Source organism: Pan troglodytes, chromosome 4, assembly GCF_028858775.2.
Source record: "Pan troglodytes isolate AG18354 chromosome 4, NHGRI_mPanTro3-v2.0_pri, whole genome shotgun sequence".
NCBI classification, from domain to species: domain Eukaryota; kingdom Metazoa; phylum Chordata; class Mammalia; order Primates; family Hominidae; genus Pan; species Pan troglodytes.
In genome coordinates this window covers 27,471,350-27,489,127 of record NC_072402.2, presented here as the reverse complement: position 1 = coordinate 27,489,127, position 17,778 = coordinate 27,471,350, and the positions used below count along the sequence as shown (strand labels likewise).

The 17,778-nt window shown below is 43.2% G+C and overlaps 1 protein-coding gene and 1 non-coding gene across 4 annotated transcripts in view; both read right to left on the bottom strand.

Moving 5' to 3' along the window:
• Positions 1-4,138: 4,138 nt before the first annotated feature.
• LOC112209211 (uncharacterized) overlaps positions 4,139-17,778 on the bottom strand; it is a 32,701-nt gene continuing 19,061 nt past the window's right edge. The window contains exons 3-5 of one of the 3 annotated variants that reach the window (XR_008547910.2): positions 12,645-12,770; positions 10,717-10,765; positions 4,139-7,282 (exon numbers count right to left, since the gene is read on the bottom strand). Coding sequence is in view for 1 of the 3 variants with exons in the window: in XM_063810335.1 (XP_063666405.1) it covers positions 15,318-15,638 (321 nt within the window). In the remaining 2 variants the exon portion in view is untranslated. Of the gene's footprint in view, positions 7,283-10,716; positions 10,766-12,644; positions 15,993-17,778 lie in introns of those variants that run through there. The other 2 variants (XR_008547911.2, XM_063810335.1) reach the window with 2 other exon arrangements.
• On the bottom strand, positions 6,544-6,630 carry MIR9-2 (microRNA mir-9-2). Its single transcript, NR_031979.1, has one exon. It is a non-coding gene; the product is annotated as a microRNA mir-9-2 (primary transcript).

Sequence of the window (17,778 nt, the reverse complement as noted above, 5' to 3'; positions counted from 1 at the left end):
GGTAGAAGTGGGAGTTGCCCCAGGGAAGGGCCCAGAGCGGCAAGCGCTCACCAACGCCGGCCACCGAGCAAAACTTCCCCGCCCCCGCTCCACCCCCCCAGCTTCCCCGCAGGGAGACCCTTTCCGTTAGCAGCTTTTCACTAAGTTAATAACGGTGTGTGTGTGGTGGTGGCGGGGAGGGGGGATTTGGGGGTTACACAATATCTATATCAATGATATTGATCACGTCCAGGGAAGAAGCCTGGGCAAAACTAGAGACACCGAGTGTCAGCAAAAGAAAGCTTCTTAACCACAAGTTGCGTGCCGCCTGAGGAAGGTGCCCTGTGGCAGGGGGTGGCCGCTGGGAGATGCCTGCCTCTAACCGACGTCCAGGCGTGACTAAACCTCGACGCCACCCCCATTCACAAGCTCAACTCAGGGATTCCCAAGCAACCGCAGACCGGAGGTGGCGCAGAGGCAATGACCAAGGTCGCTGATTAGGGGCCGAGAGGCTGGCAAATAATAATTAAAAAAAAAAAAAACCGGAATAGCCTTCGCGGACGCAGCTCAGCGTGCCAGGCAAAGGACAGTCTGACGACCCGCCCCTGCCGAGCCCCGCAGCTCCGCGCCGGTGTCCAGCAGCCTCCAAGGCGCCGAGCGCGGGCACGGGAACTTGAGCTAGCGCAAACTTGGGCGGCCTCCCAGCCTGCTACCCGGGCCGCAGCGCGCCCCCGGCCTCCCAGTCGCGCGCCAACCCGGGAGCGCGCGCGCCGGCGCACCAGCTCCATCAGCTAGAGGAGCCTGTCTCCCGGGAAACACCAATCAGACGCCCGCTTTCAGGCGAGGGCCGCGAGCCGCAGCAGCTGCAGGAGGACTCGGGCAGTTGGCGGTCAGCGGGAGGCGTCGTCCTGCCCCGCGGCGGGCCAGCCGCCTTCGCTGCTGCCACTGCCTAGCCTAACCGCTTCTGCAGCCAGTCACAGAGTCGGCTGTCTCCTCTTTGCACCGCCCACGCCAAGTACCTTGCAAGGCGGCGGCTAAGCCTGGCTATTTTTAGATCTCCAGAATGCGCTATGCCCGCGCTCAACGAAAACCAAGTCAAACCATCAAGCACAGTGATGTGCTGCTTTTTGAACAAATATGGCTCAAAACTCCCTATTTCCCTGAATAAAGTCGATTATCTGCACTTTTTAAAAGCCCTACCCCCTGTGGTCTGGCAGTTGGCTGAAAAGCGGAAAGCCACACGCTCCCACCTCAAACATGGTCATCACCTTTCTAAGGAAGTGCACTAACTCTCGCAGCCCTGATTGAGGGCAGATAAATATTCCTTAATATCAATCACAACTATATACTTTCCATTTCCATTCACCATCTTAGAATTAATTCCACAAATAAGTCGAACAGTTCCCAGAAGGGGTGAAATGGGTTCTCTGAGCAAATAGGAATAGAGGGTTCTGCTGATTTCTGTACTAGGTTGTTTAAGTTGTGTTAAGAAACCGATGAGCAAAGAAACAGGGTTAACAAAGCCATCCATTAAAATCCAGAGACACTGAAGAACTGCCTTACATGTCCCAATTGCTGTAGGACCTGTTTAACTATCTCGAAGTAGTCATGTTAAAACAATCGACCCAGCATTATAGATATCTTTTTTACTCAATAACTGATTCTAATAAGTTCTTAGTCTTAAAGAACACCTTGTCCTGTGTTGCCCATCTCACCACTGCCACCCCCAGCTCCCACTAAATGCAACATATTATGGTGTGTTTTACTTAACTGTAGCACATTAGGGAGGAAAGGGTATCAATTTTCTGAAACCACAGTGACATTTCCAGATGTATAGATTCATGGGAAAAAAATAGATACATAGACAGTTACATACTGTCATTCATTTTCTAGCCACATTGGAAAATAAAGCCTTTGGCTTCATCTCTCCATTTTTAAAAAGTCAAAATTCCTAAAATGCTAAAATATCTTAAAATATTTATATGTATTCATCTATATGGCTTCCTTATAATTTAAATGGTTTCTTAATTTTCATCAGGCTACACAAAAATCAAATTAGAATTTTATATTTTTCCAAATAAGAAAATTATTTTAATTTTAAAAATAAACACAAAGAACTCTTGTGGTGGAAAATTTACTGTTCAAGGTGACCTAAAGAACAGTCACTTTGGAAAATATTCCATTTTGAATGTAAATAATGCATATCTCATTATTATGCATAATGGCAACTTCATTAAGGGATTGATACTAGTGAAAATACCCATTCACATTCAGCAAGGACACTGAAGAAGTCTTCCTGAATCTTTTTTTTAACCTTTATCCAATTTTCATTTTTGTTGTTGTTTTGTATTTTTTGTATGACTGTGTTTATCCTATATCCTTTATTATTTGATTAGTGAGTGACTGTTCAATGTTAATTTTCTGGTATAACAAAGTAGGGTAAAGAAAATAAATGGGTTCTATCTTTATATTTACTTTTACAGGTATCATTTTATCACCCTATTTCTAAGTATTTCATGAAAAGATTCTAGATGTCAAAACCTGCAGTTAACGTTCCTGTTTAGAAATACGCAAAATAATACCTTTGACGTTGGCAACTCAGATGTATTATTCAGCAAAACAGCAATTACTCATTGTTTTGCACTTACATGTTAAGAACTATGAGACACTTGGTGACACAATAACAAAATTGCAAAGTCAATTACATTTAAAATAGACATCCTAGTAAAACATACACAACCAACTCCATTTACTTTTTTTGAACTGTTTTGTTTCCTTTTTCTGACTGTTTACAGTCAAATAGATTTCGTGAATGTTAAACCGAAGGATAACTGATTTACACACATCATGAGGGGGAAAAAGTTAGAAAGTAGGGGGAGGGGCATAACATAAAAAGGAAGTGTATTCCTGGGGACACCAGAATCCACCTAGGGAGGTGCCAGAATATTCTTAAATATTTTTGGAAATGATCTTCTTTTGCAATGTCAATCACAGTGACAAACTTTGAAAGAGCAGTGTGCCATAATTTAAAGCAAAATTTAAGCTAGATTCACACTAACAATTCTATGCAGGACTAAAGTAGTAAAACCCACGTAGAGTCCATTTATATTTAAGAATAGAGAACTTCAGGTGGGACTAGGTGTTTGTTTTATGGTATTTTAATTGCAGAAGCAGAATTTTTGTAATTTGAACTCGCCAGTACTGAATTCCACCTCTCATCCCAGCCTGAAGCCTGAATTGAAGTTCCCATCAGAAAATTAAAATGTTTGTCTGGATAAAATAACTTCTAAATGAACTCTCTATTTCTTTTCGTTTCTTTTTGTATTTTCTGCAATGTAGCCCCTCGCAATGATATTAGTTCTAGTGTGGGAAAATATTATAATTGAGATTTGGTAAGTTATTTGCAGACTTTCCTTTACAGTTTTTCTTTACACTGTGCTGACATTTAGTACAGCCCTGGTGAGGAAAACAATACTACCATTCATAGCTCTAGACGTAGATTTCAATCGACTTAAGCGGGCACAATGAAACTTGGTCATTCACTGGTTACCCATATTGTGTTCTCAAATTTTCTCTCAGCAAAAGTATAATGACTCAGTATTGTATGGTTGCATAGACAAGGGCTCGGAACAAGAGACACTAGTTTTGTCTGACGGTGTGAGAAAGTCGTGAAGGGATCTTTTCTTCCAGATGGTGTTAAATTCAGCTGCCTTTTTAACATTGGCCTTGCACAGCAATCTGCTGCTCCCCTTTCACAAAGACTGCACTTGGTTCCCACTAGTTAACATGCATACTCACGCAACCTGCAACTTCACTCCAACTGTTTTACAATGCAGTGGTATGCTAAATAAACTTGATCCGGTTTCTGCCAATGTTAAAACTAGGTTTCAAAGAACTACTTAACTGATATTTACACTTCTTTTGACTTAAATGTACATGCCTTTGGAATATTACGGGTTTCAAAGAAATATCACCTTATTATAAGGTCAATGTACAGATTATTTCCAACACCCTTCAAACCTATGCTCAGATACAGTACCTCTCTTCAACACACACAAATAAAACAAAATGTCAGAAGTTTGATGTGTAATAGAAAAAAGAAAAATTGGGACATGTTGCACCAAGGGCAGTGGAACAGCAAAAAATAAAATGAAAATAATAACATTGAAATGTATTTTTATTGATCGATAAGTTATGTAACATTAGTATGATACAAAGCAAGTTTGATATGACAATGGCAAACACATAATTATAATATTGTTTATTTTCCTTAGATGTTATATTTAACATATTTACATAAAAGACCAAGATGTAGGCAAAAGCTTCAGTAATTTGACTCCATTGAGTGCTTTCAGTAAACAATAGGTTTCTCCAGCAAACATCTTATTGCCTTAATTGAACCTCCTTGAAAAAGAAAACCACACACTTTGTAATGTAAATGTTAATTGTAGTAGACAATGGTTCTAGGTAAATAGCACCCCTGGACATGAAGTAAATGAAAGGAATACAGGCACTTAACAATGAAAGGTTGTTTGCACAAACAGTGCTTCAAATGTAAATAAACAAGGGTCTTCTCAACGGTCACTACAGTAGTAAAACTCTGGCACGTGTACAGCAGCCAAATTGAGAATTTATGTATAAAGTCTCTCAGACTTTCTAACTGAAACTAACAGTGGTTTAACAGGCTTCTCCAGTCTGAAGTCATATAAGGAATTGAAGCTACAAAAGGAAGTTGTACTACTTTTAAAGAAAAATTGTATATTTGGGATTGTCAATAATCTAGGCCACGTGGAAGATAACAGGCTATTTTGGATATTTTCTAATTGCAATGGTTATATTTCTGTGTAAATGCCTATACAAATGTTTGCTTGGTGACATATGGAAAACTTAAGGACTTTTATGAAAAGGCAACAATGGGGACCTCCAAAGCGCCAAAGTTTCTGCTAGGCATAGTGTTATTTTTAGATTACATTAAAATGGCTATTTAGACCCATCTAGCTGAGACTATTCCAAAACAAACTTTTTATCATATTGTTATCATAATCAACTTTCTACAGGCTAATGACTTTATAGTTTTACTTCTAGTGTATATCTACTAGCACAATTAGACCAAGTTCCTAGATGTATCATGTTAAGAGGTAAAAAGCCTCATGAAATTATAATAACGACTGTTATATAGAGATATGTATTTTATCTCTATACACATTTGCTCACCCAAAACAAAAGCAAAAATGTGGTCACAAGGCCATAATCTCATGGACTGAGATTTTGACATTAGGGGCAGGCAGTCATGGGACTTTCTTGGAATTGCTTTCTACTAGCTTGCCTTGAATTCTGAAAATCTCAAACAACGAAGAAAGCCAAACTTAATTATGGCCAGATTAAACAGTGGTTAAAAAATTAACAGAAGCAGACTATGTAGCAGCTACAGACCAGTTGGTGCTGCCATTTGGGAAGCTGCAGATGGCTGTGGGTGGGAAATGCCTTTACTTTCTTAAGCGATGGAGATGAGTATGGTGTGTGCACTTGATGTTTTTTTCATACCCCCACCCCCCAACAGGGCTGTCTGTCATAGGCTGCCCGGCCCCGCTTTATCACTTGCCCCCGAGCGTGGGAATCGGAGCGTCCTGCCGTTCACATCTCCTGCATTCCGTTTAGCGGAATCAATTAGGCAAGACAGACCCTCAGATTCCCCACCCCCTTTCCATTTTTGTCAGGTCTATATACGTCCTAATTATTTCAGTTTGGGATGCCAGAGCTGTTTCCTGGATAGACCTGATCATCCTTAAACAAAAAGAGAGGAGGCGCACACGTGGGTTGTGGCGTAAATGTCACTTTCATTTCCAATGCTAGGCGCAGAGTAAGACAGAACATTTTTTAACACTTTGACAAGAGGGGAGGCGATCTCGTCTCCATCATGTCTTTCTGCTTCAGTAGCTTCCTCAAGGAAACCCTCTTGGAACAGAGAAGCATCTGTCCTTGTATTTTGAATAGAAGAATAAAAATCAGCCCTTGCTTTTTTTTTTTTTTCATTTTGCCTGCTAGCTCTAAGTCCTCAGTAGATACAAATTATTAACCTTCCAGTATAAACTTTTCTGAAAGTCTAATTTCGTACAAATTGACATACAGCCCAAATACATGTAAAGTAATTACCAAGCACAATCTTCAAATTTTGAGAGGGAGGTGCCTCACAAAGGAACTGCCCAAGTCTACATATTATGGAATCATTTTTAAACTAGGTACCAGACATCTCTGCAACACCTTTCTAAGAAAAAAATCCCTGATATAACTTTTGCCTTAAAATAGAACAAACTGCACATGCATCTTTACTCATTATCACTATACACTTCTCCTTTGCAGCTGCAACAACCCCTCTCAAGACATATCTGGCACCTTGATATTTTAGCATGTTGTGTGTCATTTAATTTTCTCTCATCCCACCTTTAATCATAAGGAAAAAAACAAAACAAAAACAAAGTTAGATTCAATAAGTATTCCTGACCTTTCTGGTTTTTACTGTCTCTCGGCTGTAGTCTTTCATTCTCACACGCTCCCCGGCGATCTTGAAGGAGTTTTTACTTTCGGTTATCTAGCTTTATGAAGACCAATACACTCATACAGCTAGATAACCAAAGATAACAACTCGCTTCCCACACAGGCCTCTGTCTTCCTCTTGCCAGACTCCAGGTCCTGATCCTTTCTGGCAGTACCGAAGAGTGGTCGTCCAGGATACTTGCCGCGCTTAAGATTCCTCCTTTTATGTAAATATGACCTGGTTTCTGTTTGTGTGTGTGCGCGGCTAAAACATCCAAACGAGATCTGTTGCCTTCAGAGTTTATTCCGAACTTTTTTTTTTCCTTTCAGCAAGTAATCTCCGGCAGCGTTAGCCAACAATTCATCTATTAATATCAGAAAATAAAACCAGCTATTAAGGTGCAGCAAGCTGTTACGAGTGAGCAGCAGCATCCGTCCCTTCACAGGCCTCTATTTGCATTGTAAATTGCTTCTTTCTCACGCAAGACTCTTTAGCCTCTCTCTATAGAGATGTATAAAGCCAACGGCAATTTCCAGCGCAGGTTAAGGAGGAAGGAAAAAAAATCCCATTCTATAGAAGTGACAGCTGATTCAAGGATCTGTTCCTGATCCTTTTTGGTTAGGCACCATGAGCTTTTTACCAAGCGGTGGCAGCTTGATTGCACATATCTTGTGTGTATGTGTTTTAGGGGGAAGATCCTCGATTTCACAGGGCTTCTAGGCTGGGAAGGAGAAGATGCCGTCTTGCTGGCCTGCTGCTGCCCCCGGTCTGAAAGAAGGAGAAAAGGGCCATCATTGGAGGGGCTTTCACTGCCAAATTGTGGACCAGCCCGGCAAGGTCAAAGGTTCGAGACCGCGGGAGACCAAGGTAATGATGATGTCATGAGAAATCTCAAGTACATGGTTATTGATATGCATCAGTGATCAGCCAACTGCCCCACGCCTGCTGCCCGAGCAGCGGCAGCGACAGCAGCAGTAGCGGCAGCATTGCAACAATCCCTATTTTCTCAATCAACATCTCTTCCGCTAGCACTACCGACTGCTCCTGGAAAAGCAACCCGCGGCCTTTTACCTCCTCCGTGCTAGTGTAGATCGTTCTAGTATCCAAAGACTGGAAGAAATCTCTCTCTAAGGACAGATAAAAGCATTTCAGATCTGGGGAACGTCTTTGCCTGCATTTTTCTTCTGGCAGATTGCATAGGCAGACAGATGGAAGGCACTTTGCTATTGCTTAAAGCAGGGCCTCGTTTTCTGGGGCTGGGAATCAGATCTGTATTACGCAGTGAGTCGATGTGTGATTACATTGACAATTTGCTCTGGTGGTGTGTTTTTAATGGCTTCACAGCTCAGTCATGTTTTGTATCTATGTACCATGGCGATAGGGCAGCATATTTTGTTCTGTAAGTTCAAACTGAATGCTCTAAGCAAGCGGACTTCATCGTGGTTTTTAAAAAATGACTGCATATGTAGGGTGTGTGCGTTAGAATGCAGCACAGGTAAACCTTGCAGCAATAGTTTCTAATGCTGTACACAACTCTGCTGTAATGAAAATCCTGAGCCTTTGTCTATTGTTTTAAACATCAATTTTCATACAAAAGGATAATGTAATAGTCTTGCTTCTGAAACTATGAAAAAAAACGTTGTTACCTCGTGAAGAACACATATAAAACACCTGGATGTTAAGAGCATAACTCTGCCCTACCTTCCCCTTCTCCACCCCCACCTTTCTTCTATCTAGAGGGGAATGTTGTTTTATTAATTAGCCTCATTCCTTTTCTTAGAACTTTTCAAAGTGTGAATATGATCACTTCAAAGAGTCCTTTTCTTCTTCTCTCTCCTTAGTAATGAGTAATCTATGTCTAACTCATCTATAATACGTGTAGTTGTAATATTCAAATGTCCCTCAAGAGAACATCTAAGATAGTCTACATTAAATTCATATTTACCAAGGGTGAACCTTATGAACTGCTTTTCAAAATTTCAAGTTATGTTTGGTCATATTGCTATTCTTTAAAATATATGCTATTAGAGTAATCTTAATATTCATTGCACACATGACTAGTTTATCACAATACTCTCAATTCTATAGATTATTTTCCCCAACAACTAAAACACTTTTGGAATTAACATACACTCTTTCATTAATTCAGTGACTTATTCATTTATGACATGAATGTGAACATGCTTACTGAATTATATACAGAGCACATATATGTAAACCCTATAAAAAAGGCTAGCAAGAAAATCAGGTTAGGAAAAGCTTATAATCAAGAGTTTAAACTACAATATTACACCAATTAAAGATATGATTTAGTAACATAGATGCCAACTTTTCCCTAGATTTTTTATTTATTTACTTTTTTGGTGAACGTTCCAGTACTGATTATTTAGAAAAGACTAAGCTGTTGAAATTGTTCATCTATTTTTCTTACCAAATTATGGTACAAGAGGTACAATCAGAAATGGCTGCATTGGGTTATACATAAAATGCACAAGCAAACCAAAAACTAACTCAGAGAAACACACCTCCATGAAGTTACTGTTCCTTCTCGAACTAGCTGGTCACAACATACACAACTAAATAAAAATGTAACACATCACTGAGGCACATTCCACCTTAGACATTACATAAAACACTAATGAGCTTTGCCGCCTTGGAAGAGTAAGAGTATTGTGGCCTTGCTTTCCAAGACACAGATGCAGAATCATTAGTGATTTGGCATGTATTACATAAAGCAAGCATGTGGTCAGATGACAGGTATTTTTAGAATATCTTTTTGCTTTATATATACTTGGGTGGGGGCTGGTGGAAGCAAAGAGATGTCATGCATTTGTCTGTGCATGTTTATCACCCCCATATCTGTGTGAATTTGCAAAGTAACATGGCTATATTTCCACACTTAGCAACTAAATGCATTTTTAGAACCAAAGTATCCATCATGAAAGCCAAGACACTGAACATTTGAGATGCTTTTACAATTAAAAGCTATACAAGATACTGTCTTAAAACAGCATCTTCTAGGGCAATGCCACATAGTCATATCAACTGGACTCCGGGCCTGGTCCCCATGTCTGGCATATATAATATAGACTCATCATGGGAGTCCCAATAAGTGAAAGGAACCAACATTAGGATTATGAGCAGTCTGTTCATTAGCCAGATAGCCAACTAAATATTTTACTCTCCACCGTCTCTCAGGATATGCAGAAATAAAAACTATACAGTAAGGCTTAACACAGAGCATCTGATTATTTTGAATATTGCCAAGGTTTATATGATGGTTTATACATATTTCAAAGACTGTATTATTATATAGGATGTGAGACAAGTTGAAACAATTGTGTAGCCCTAAAGATTCCTAGCAATGTCTGTCACATATTAAGAGCAACTATTAACACCTACATGTTATATCAGATATTTTCGCTTTCAAATAGCTATTAAGCTGAGCAGAATACCAGTTTTGAAATCTGCATACTGAAGGATATACTGAATTTAAATGGTTTGCCTGCTCATTCACTAATAAATTCCCATTAATGGCCAGTAGATTAGGACATGATTGTCATGCTTCTTTTCTAATCTTTTTATAGATCTCCAGATGGCTGAAACATGAATTGAAACATTCTGGTTTACCTGGGAGTAAACAATCTCTATTTCAGTTAAAAGTGAAAAGTTACGTTTTCCACATCATTTGGATCAGAATTATGCTATTTCATAAATTCAAATACATTAGGTTTGTCACCATATTTAGAACACCTCTGAATCCTATTCAGATTACTGCAAAGCACATGAAGAACTGGCCTATCACTGAAATCCCCTTTTAATATTTGGTTTGTATGATTCAAATGCATGTAAACCACAGTGCACTAGTACAGTCAAGACTACCATTTTCTACATAAAAGCCATTTAATTTACAGTGATTTGTATAGTTCAGGCAAGGTACCTGACTGGCTTACTTTCTAACAAAAGTATTCTATTATTTACTCTGTATCTTGAATTTCTTTTTTATAGGCAGTTACAGGTTATATTTGTATTATGCTTGATATATAATATACAAAGGCTCCCTGTAGAGGAGAAGGCTGCACATATAGAAACTTAGAGCATGAATTAGGAGATATGCAACCCACTGCATGCCTACCGCCTAGTAAATAATACTCTATTTTGTACATCACTTGGATTTTATCAAATGTAAATTTTAAAATTACCTTTGGTTGGTTGGATTGTCTATTCATTTTATGTTCTTTGCAGTCTCATCTGAAAAATAGTCAAGAAAACAAATGATCACAGTTTATATATATGTATACATATAAAGTCATATAGATATTGCTTCATTTAAAATATTGCTATTACCATGATTCCTTAAAATGCCAGAGATTCCATAAAACCCCAGTACAATGTATCCTAGGTCTCAGCACCCACAGGGTTAAATATGCTAATTTGCATTCAAATGGAGACATGCATGATAATGTGAATGCAAAATATGCAGAATCTGGAGGGGTTTGAGAAATTAATTTTTCTTTCTTCTTTTCTTTTATTTTTAGCTTGGAAGGAAGAGGGACTCTTAAAAAAACATTAGGGACTTGAACCTTGTAACCTGCCATACAAAAGAGGAGAGTCTTTCCATGTAAGGATTTTAAGTCTGGAACAAAGTCTTATTTTCTAAATGTTTAAGGAACTGAATTTCCAGGCCTTTCGAACAATGGCAATCCCTGGATAAATATCTACTCCATTAGAAAGATGCAAATAGTTTACTGTAAGGCCACAGCACCGTGAGATGTGCATTCATATCTATGGCTCCTGATTGGCTCTTTCCTCCAGTAAATCAATGAATAATGTAAAACCTGATTGCTGTAAAGTGGTGGATTTTTGAAAAATTCCCTTCCCCCATTCCCTCTCGATCCAACATTCAGGAATTCAATACTCCCCAAAATAGGTTGTTTTTCTTTTATGATTTTTTTATGCTTATTGTTATTTTGGACTGGAGGGGTGGGGCTATTGGTTTTGCAAAATGAAAGTATTGCCCTGGTTTAATTATGCTGACTGTGGGAGCTCGCTTCCTGAGACAGCGCCCTAATTACCGGTGCCAAGGTGGAGAAAGGAGGGTGGTAGACAGAGGTGGACACCAAGAAAGGGAGGAAACGGAACCCGACTCTGCGGTGCTGGGCCCAAGGCAGCCACAGCTCCAAAGGGGCCCCCGGCCGTGGCCGTGACTTGACAGAGCCTCCGGTCTAACTTCTGATCAATTCCACTGCTCTCCTGACCCCTCAAGACAGTCCCCCATTCAAGCACCGCGGGTACATTTGCAAGATAAAACGCCGCAGACACTAATGCAAATACATTGCCCGAGTTCCCATCACCCTGGGTTCCTGCAGATAATTCCAGGCCACAGAAAGGAGTTCTTGCCTTCCTCAGCCGGGTCTAGACTCTAAGCAAACCGCAAAGACCTAGCTCCGTTTGGATACCAGAAGCGTCTTAAGCTGAACCGCTCCAAGTACCAATAACTAACCATGATGGTTGCATCTTGATGAATCTGAACTTGGGATAACCCTGTAAAGCGGCCTCTCACCTCCCAAAATTCAAAAGGCAAAGAGAAAAGGGAAGTGGAAAGCCACCAGATCTACTTAGCTACTGTACTAAGTTTTCCACCAAAATCTAATCAGACCCTCGCTTCCTTGCCAGGTAATTGCAACTTTGGGGCGGTTAAAGGGAGGCGAATTATTCAAAATGCGAATTCGAATACAGAAGTGCAAAATACAAGTGCATTTTGCTCTAGGTTTAAAAGGGAAAAGCCCCCCCAAACACACCACCACCACCACCACCACAAAATTACATACAAAAATTCCCTTTTCCAACGCGAAGATTTCCTGGCATCTCTCTGCGATTGGGGGTCAAGCCGCTGGATAATTAACAGTACTGGCTAAGAAAACTCACGAGATCAACAGGTTTAACATCCGAGGCACACAATCAATTAGCTGAAGCAAAGCCCCGGACTGGCCCTCGGAGCGGCCCGCAGCGGGACTCTGCGGGCACCGGCTAGCGGGCGAGGTGAGGAGTGCGAGCGCGGGGCCGCGGCGGGCACTGCTGGCCTCGCGCCGCGGGCGAGCTGCAGCCTGAGGGCCGCCACGATACTCACTTGATCTCCCTGCGCCAGGCAATGCTGCCCCCCAAATCCAGCTGGGCAGGAACCGAGGCGCCGGCTGAAAGACAAGATCCAGAGTCACAGCACGGCCGCAGCACACAAACAGGCTTCTTTCGGCGTCTCCAAAAAAAAAAAAAAAAATGTTTTTCTCATCATTCCTCTCCTCTGCTCAACACATTTAATACTGCCGCTCAATTCCACATGGTGATTCTTGGTTGATTGCGTCTAAAATAGTTTAAATGGGTCTTCCCTTCTGGGGAGAGGGAGAAGGGCGCAAAAGACCAAGGAGTAAAAAAAAAGCCAACTTTTACCCCCCATACCAGGCACTTGCTCCCTGAGCCTCGGAGTGGAGAGTGAAGTGGTGTGTGCGAGGCTTGGCAAGTTTTTGGGGGGGCTGTCCAAGGTCTAGTCCAGCCCCCTCTGCCGAGGAGGACGTGCTCTGAAACTCAACCAATTTCCCCACTGCTTTTGTTACTGATGAACTGAAGCCCTATTGTTCATCCATTGCCACGGTCTTTTTCAGTCCCCACACTACGTTCTGCGTTGCCAGAGATAATGAATTTGCACCCAAACCTCTCATAGTCCCCTCCTGACAGACGGAACAAATTAGAAATGTCTCGTCTGAAGGAAGGCAATGGCTACATTTTCCTATTGTAGGATGCAAAGCACACATTTCTTTGGAAACTTCTTTTGCTTTTTTCTTTTTTTTAAATCCTTTTCTTCTCTTTTTCTTTTTTCCTCCAGTTTTTTTTTTCTCTCTTGGTTTCTTAAGATTCTTCTTCTTTTTTTTTTTTATTACAGAATCTCCCTGTCGTTTTTCCAATGCACTGTTTTATGTAACTTGTGAGTCTTCCTAACCTTCTTCCCCTTCTTTCCTCTCCTTTCTTAAGGACTCCCTTTGCAATTTTATTTACAAACTTGGAGAATGACCTTTTGACTCGCAGACTTTTTTTTTTTTAAAGGTCTTTTGGTTCAAGTCCCCCTTCTTCACTCCTCCCCGTTTGTGTCGTGGTTGTTAAATGTGTTTGGCTAAAGACAAGCAATGCATTCTAAAGAATTTTATTCTCTAAACTCTAGAGGTATTCTAAATGTACCAGGGACGCGCCATAGGGGTTATCTATTTGAGGAGGAAGAAAAAGCGGGTGTGTGTGTGTGTGTGTGCGCGCGCGCGCGCGTCTGTCTTCCACGGAAAGAGAGACGGAGAGATGTGGGAGGGTGGGGGTGGAAGTATGCAGACAGAGAAGGGTGGGGGCTTCGAGGGGAAGGTGGGCTTCCTGCAACACAAGCGGAGAGGCTGTCAGGGGTGTGGGCGCGGGGGTGCGGGGAGGCGGTGCAGGAATCCGTCCCGCCGAGTGCCGTCGGCCCCTGTGGGCCTGTTTGCGCGCCTGGGGCTGGCCGCATCCTGGGCGCGGGTGTCTGCGTGCCAGGGTGGTAGTTCCGAGCCTGCGCGCGTGCGACCGGGTACGGGAGGGGGAAGAGTGCCGTAAAAATTCAGACGAGTGGCCCGTATGTAAATGCAGCCCGCGGGGAGCAGGGAGGCGGTAATGAGAGCCGCTGGCGCTCAGCCCCGCCGGCGGCCCCTAGCTTTCCCGCCAAGTGCAGCCGGAGGACAGACAGCCATGCGTGTCCTTGGCGGGAGAGCCCCCACCCGCCGCGCGCGCCCGACCCCCGCGCACACGCACACACCCCTCGCAGGCGTGGGGCCCAGTGGCCACGAGCATGTCAGGAAAACAAAGCTGGGGCTGCGAGGTGGAACGATGAAACGGCACACTTGGCGGCCGAGGGCAGAGCGGAGAAGTCGCCACCACAGCCACCGGCGCCCCTTTCTTGCCTGCTCGTAGCTCTGCCCTCCGGCCCAGAAGAGGCCGAGGACCATTTCTTAGCTGCCCCAGAGAAGGTGGCGAGCAGAGGAGGGGGCGGATGTGCACAGGGAGGTGCCAGCGGTCCGGTGCGCGGGCACGCACACGCCGGCGCGCAGGACTGCCGCGGGCGGAAGGAGGGGAATGACAAGGCCTCGGCCGCGTCTCGGAGAGGCACTACCTCCGCGCTGAGGCCGCTGAGTTTCAAGTGAAAAACACCAGGCCAAATCCGGCAAGGCGGCGGCTACAGAATGGCTCACACTTCAAGCCTCCTTCCTTAAACAATCCGATGGGAAGGACCTGGCTGTTCAGGGGAAGCCTTTGCTGGCCTCTCTTTTTACATGGGGTGAACTCGAACCCCAATCTAGGAGCCCTGGCCTAGATGGCTCCGCAGATGAGTCCCAGACGTGGCCATGGAAAGACTGATCTCTCTCTGCTCAGAGCGCCTGCCTCGGTGCTCACTAGCGCAAGCACCTCCCAACACACATACATACACACACACACACACACAACACAGCACTCCCATCACATTAAAACGCGCGCTCATGATCCTGCTGTTAATGAAGCCGACGCGCATAATGAGTGCACAGGTAAATAGGTACCGAAACCAGAAGACTTCACCAGTCGGCTGGGCGATTTACCTCTCCCTACAGGGAGCACTTGTAGTTATCGTGTTTTAGGAGTGATTTGCTGTTGTCTGTGGTCTCTCGCTCCTCTTCTTGTGGAGAGAAGCCAAAAAATATATATGTTCCGTGGTCAGAGTCTTCTTTCTGATAAGCTACCCGAGCATTGGTCTAAAACATCTGTTTTATCTGTTGATTTTGGTTTGTTGTTTTGGGGAGTGTTGCTTTTCTGAGGGAAGCAAAAGAACGTGTGTGTGGTGGGGCTGGAAGCTCAGGGCAAGAGTCTGCGTGTGCGGCCGGAAGGCTGGCGAGTCTGAGAGCCGCGCGGTGCAGAAAGAAGGCGGCGGCTTGTCCTCCCCCGGGGCCGGCACTGGTCCCTTGGCACCTCCGGCCTGGGCTCGGCTACTGCCGCCGCCGCCCGCGCTCTCGGGCTCCGCCGGCTGCCGCTCCGTGTTTTCCCCCATCCCGGCTTCACGTTCAAGGTTTAGCTGCGAGGTCACGTCCATTGACGTCAGCTCCCTGTCTCCCTCTACGTCCGGCTACATTTACATACATCAAGGAAATTAGGGCATTAAAAAAATATGCAAATCCTGCGCGAAGAGGAGCGGGTGCATTCCTGGCGCGATCGCCTTTTATTGAAGCTTTTAATTAAAGGGGCCAGTTGGCGAGCCCCTGAAACAACCGCCAAAACCCCCCAAAAGAGAAAAATAAACGCTGTAGCCTTCGAGAACGGTTGTTTCGGCTCCTGTTCTGTGGGCGGCTGAGGACCGCCGGCTGCCCGGCTCGGAGAAGAACAGGTTAGAGGAGGCAGCTCCAGCCCATGCATAATCAGGGCTCCGCGGCGCCTCCATTCTTTCCTCCTCCTCCTCCTCCTCCTCCTCCTCCTCCTCCTCCTCCTCCTCCTCCTCCTCCTCCTCTTCCACCTCTCCTCCTCCTCCTCCTTCTCCTCCACCTCCTCCTCCTCTTCTTGCTCTCGCTCCTGTTGGTTCCAGCGTGTATTATTTTTAATACTGATGCATATGTAAAGGTATATTTGCATTTTTTAATTTGCGAGAATTTCAGATTTTGTCATTTTATTGGTTCCCTTTCCCTCTTTTTTTTTTTGGAGGATTTTTATTGTTGTTATTTTATTATGTCTATGTGTCTCTCTTGTCCCTTTCTGTCTTTTTTGGCGAGTGTCTGCTGCTGTCTCTTGCTAGATAATATACACAGTTACCTCCCTGCTTCTGTTTATTTAAGGTTACAAATATGCACATCTGTCATGTATGCAATGCCAGCTGTATAACCTCCTGGTTTGGTCATAAAGGAAAAGACACATTTTTTTTTTCTTTCTTGACATACCTTGATGGGCTGTAGTGCCCATCGCTCAAGGCTCAAAGTTTGATTGTCTAATTAACTTCATATTAGCAGAAACACAGTTCGGGGCCAGTGCTTTCGAGATAATGTATGTATAAGTGAAGTGATTCCAAAGATTTCTAAAGAATTTTTGTGCTGATTGCCTGAGAGGTGCGGCATTCCCCGCCCTATTGCTTTCTAGCATTTCTTATTGAAAAATATATATATATTTTAAAATGGGTAGACACAGCAATGGACAGCCTTCTGCAAGGAAGACATTTTCAACCATGTTGTATGTTGCACCTTATTGGCTGCATTCAAAATTTACTGAGTTTCATTTTTATCTTAATATGGCTGGAAACAAGGCACATTATCTTGACTGAAAAGCATCCTTGATTCCTGACTTTGAAATGAAAGCAAATACCCAAATAAAACAATTGGCTATATTAAACCAGTTGATGTGGCTTAAAATATACAGGCCTTGAGTTAGATTTCAAGCAATGGTAATCTTGTTTATAGGATCGGATTCTCTTTCTTGGCAATATAGCTATGCAGCACGATGGCTTTTTTCCACCTTTTAACTCCCCCAAGCTATCATTTAAAAAAGACTCAATCTATAATTGCAAACCCTCAAAGAACAGCAAGTATGCACACATGCAGCTTATTCAATTAAACAAGTCCAAGTACATGCACAGGTAATTAGTTTTCTTATGAATGACTTACCTGCACAGATACTCAGGCCAAGACTCAGCCCTCCCCAATGGCTTTCATGTATAAATATTCACATGTATTTCCCCCTATTTCAAACCTAAAGCGGTATGCCATCTTTCATGCTGGACTATCCAGCATCCATTTTCAGCACCCTTAACTCTTACGGAATTTCCAGCCTTACCTCTGGCTGTAGTTTTTCCAAGCCTACACCAAAGTGCTCATATGATATGTCACCCAATAAAAAGTGGTCAGATGGCTACACGTATGACATTAAAAAGCAGAAACACATTCATCCTTCAGGTTCGCCTTTACCTTGCCATATATAGCAAGATTACGTTTCCTAAAATACATTTTCAGCACATTTTATGAATAATTGCAGGATTCCACAACTGATTGCAGAATAGCCGGTTTCTGGGGGGCACCTGGCTGAGTGAAACAATTCGGCAGGCTCAAGGTCTCTTTGAGTTTGGCTGCAGTTAAATTGCGCGTGGCTGTTTGTTCCTGCCTGGACTCTCCCACATACCTGCCTACCTTTATGTAGGATCAGGACAAACACACCGGCCACGTTGCAGGGCATAGAGTGTCGGTGCATATATTTAG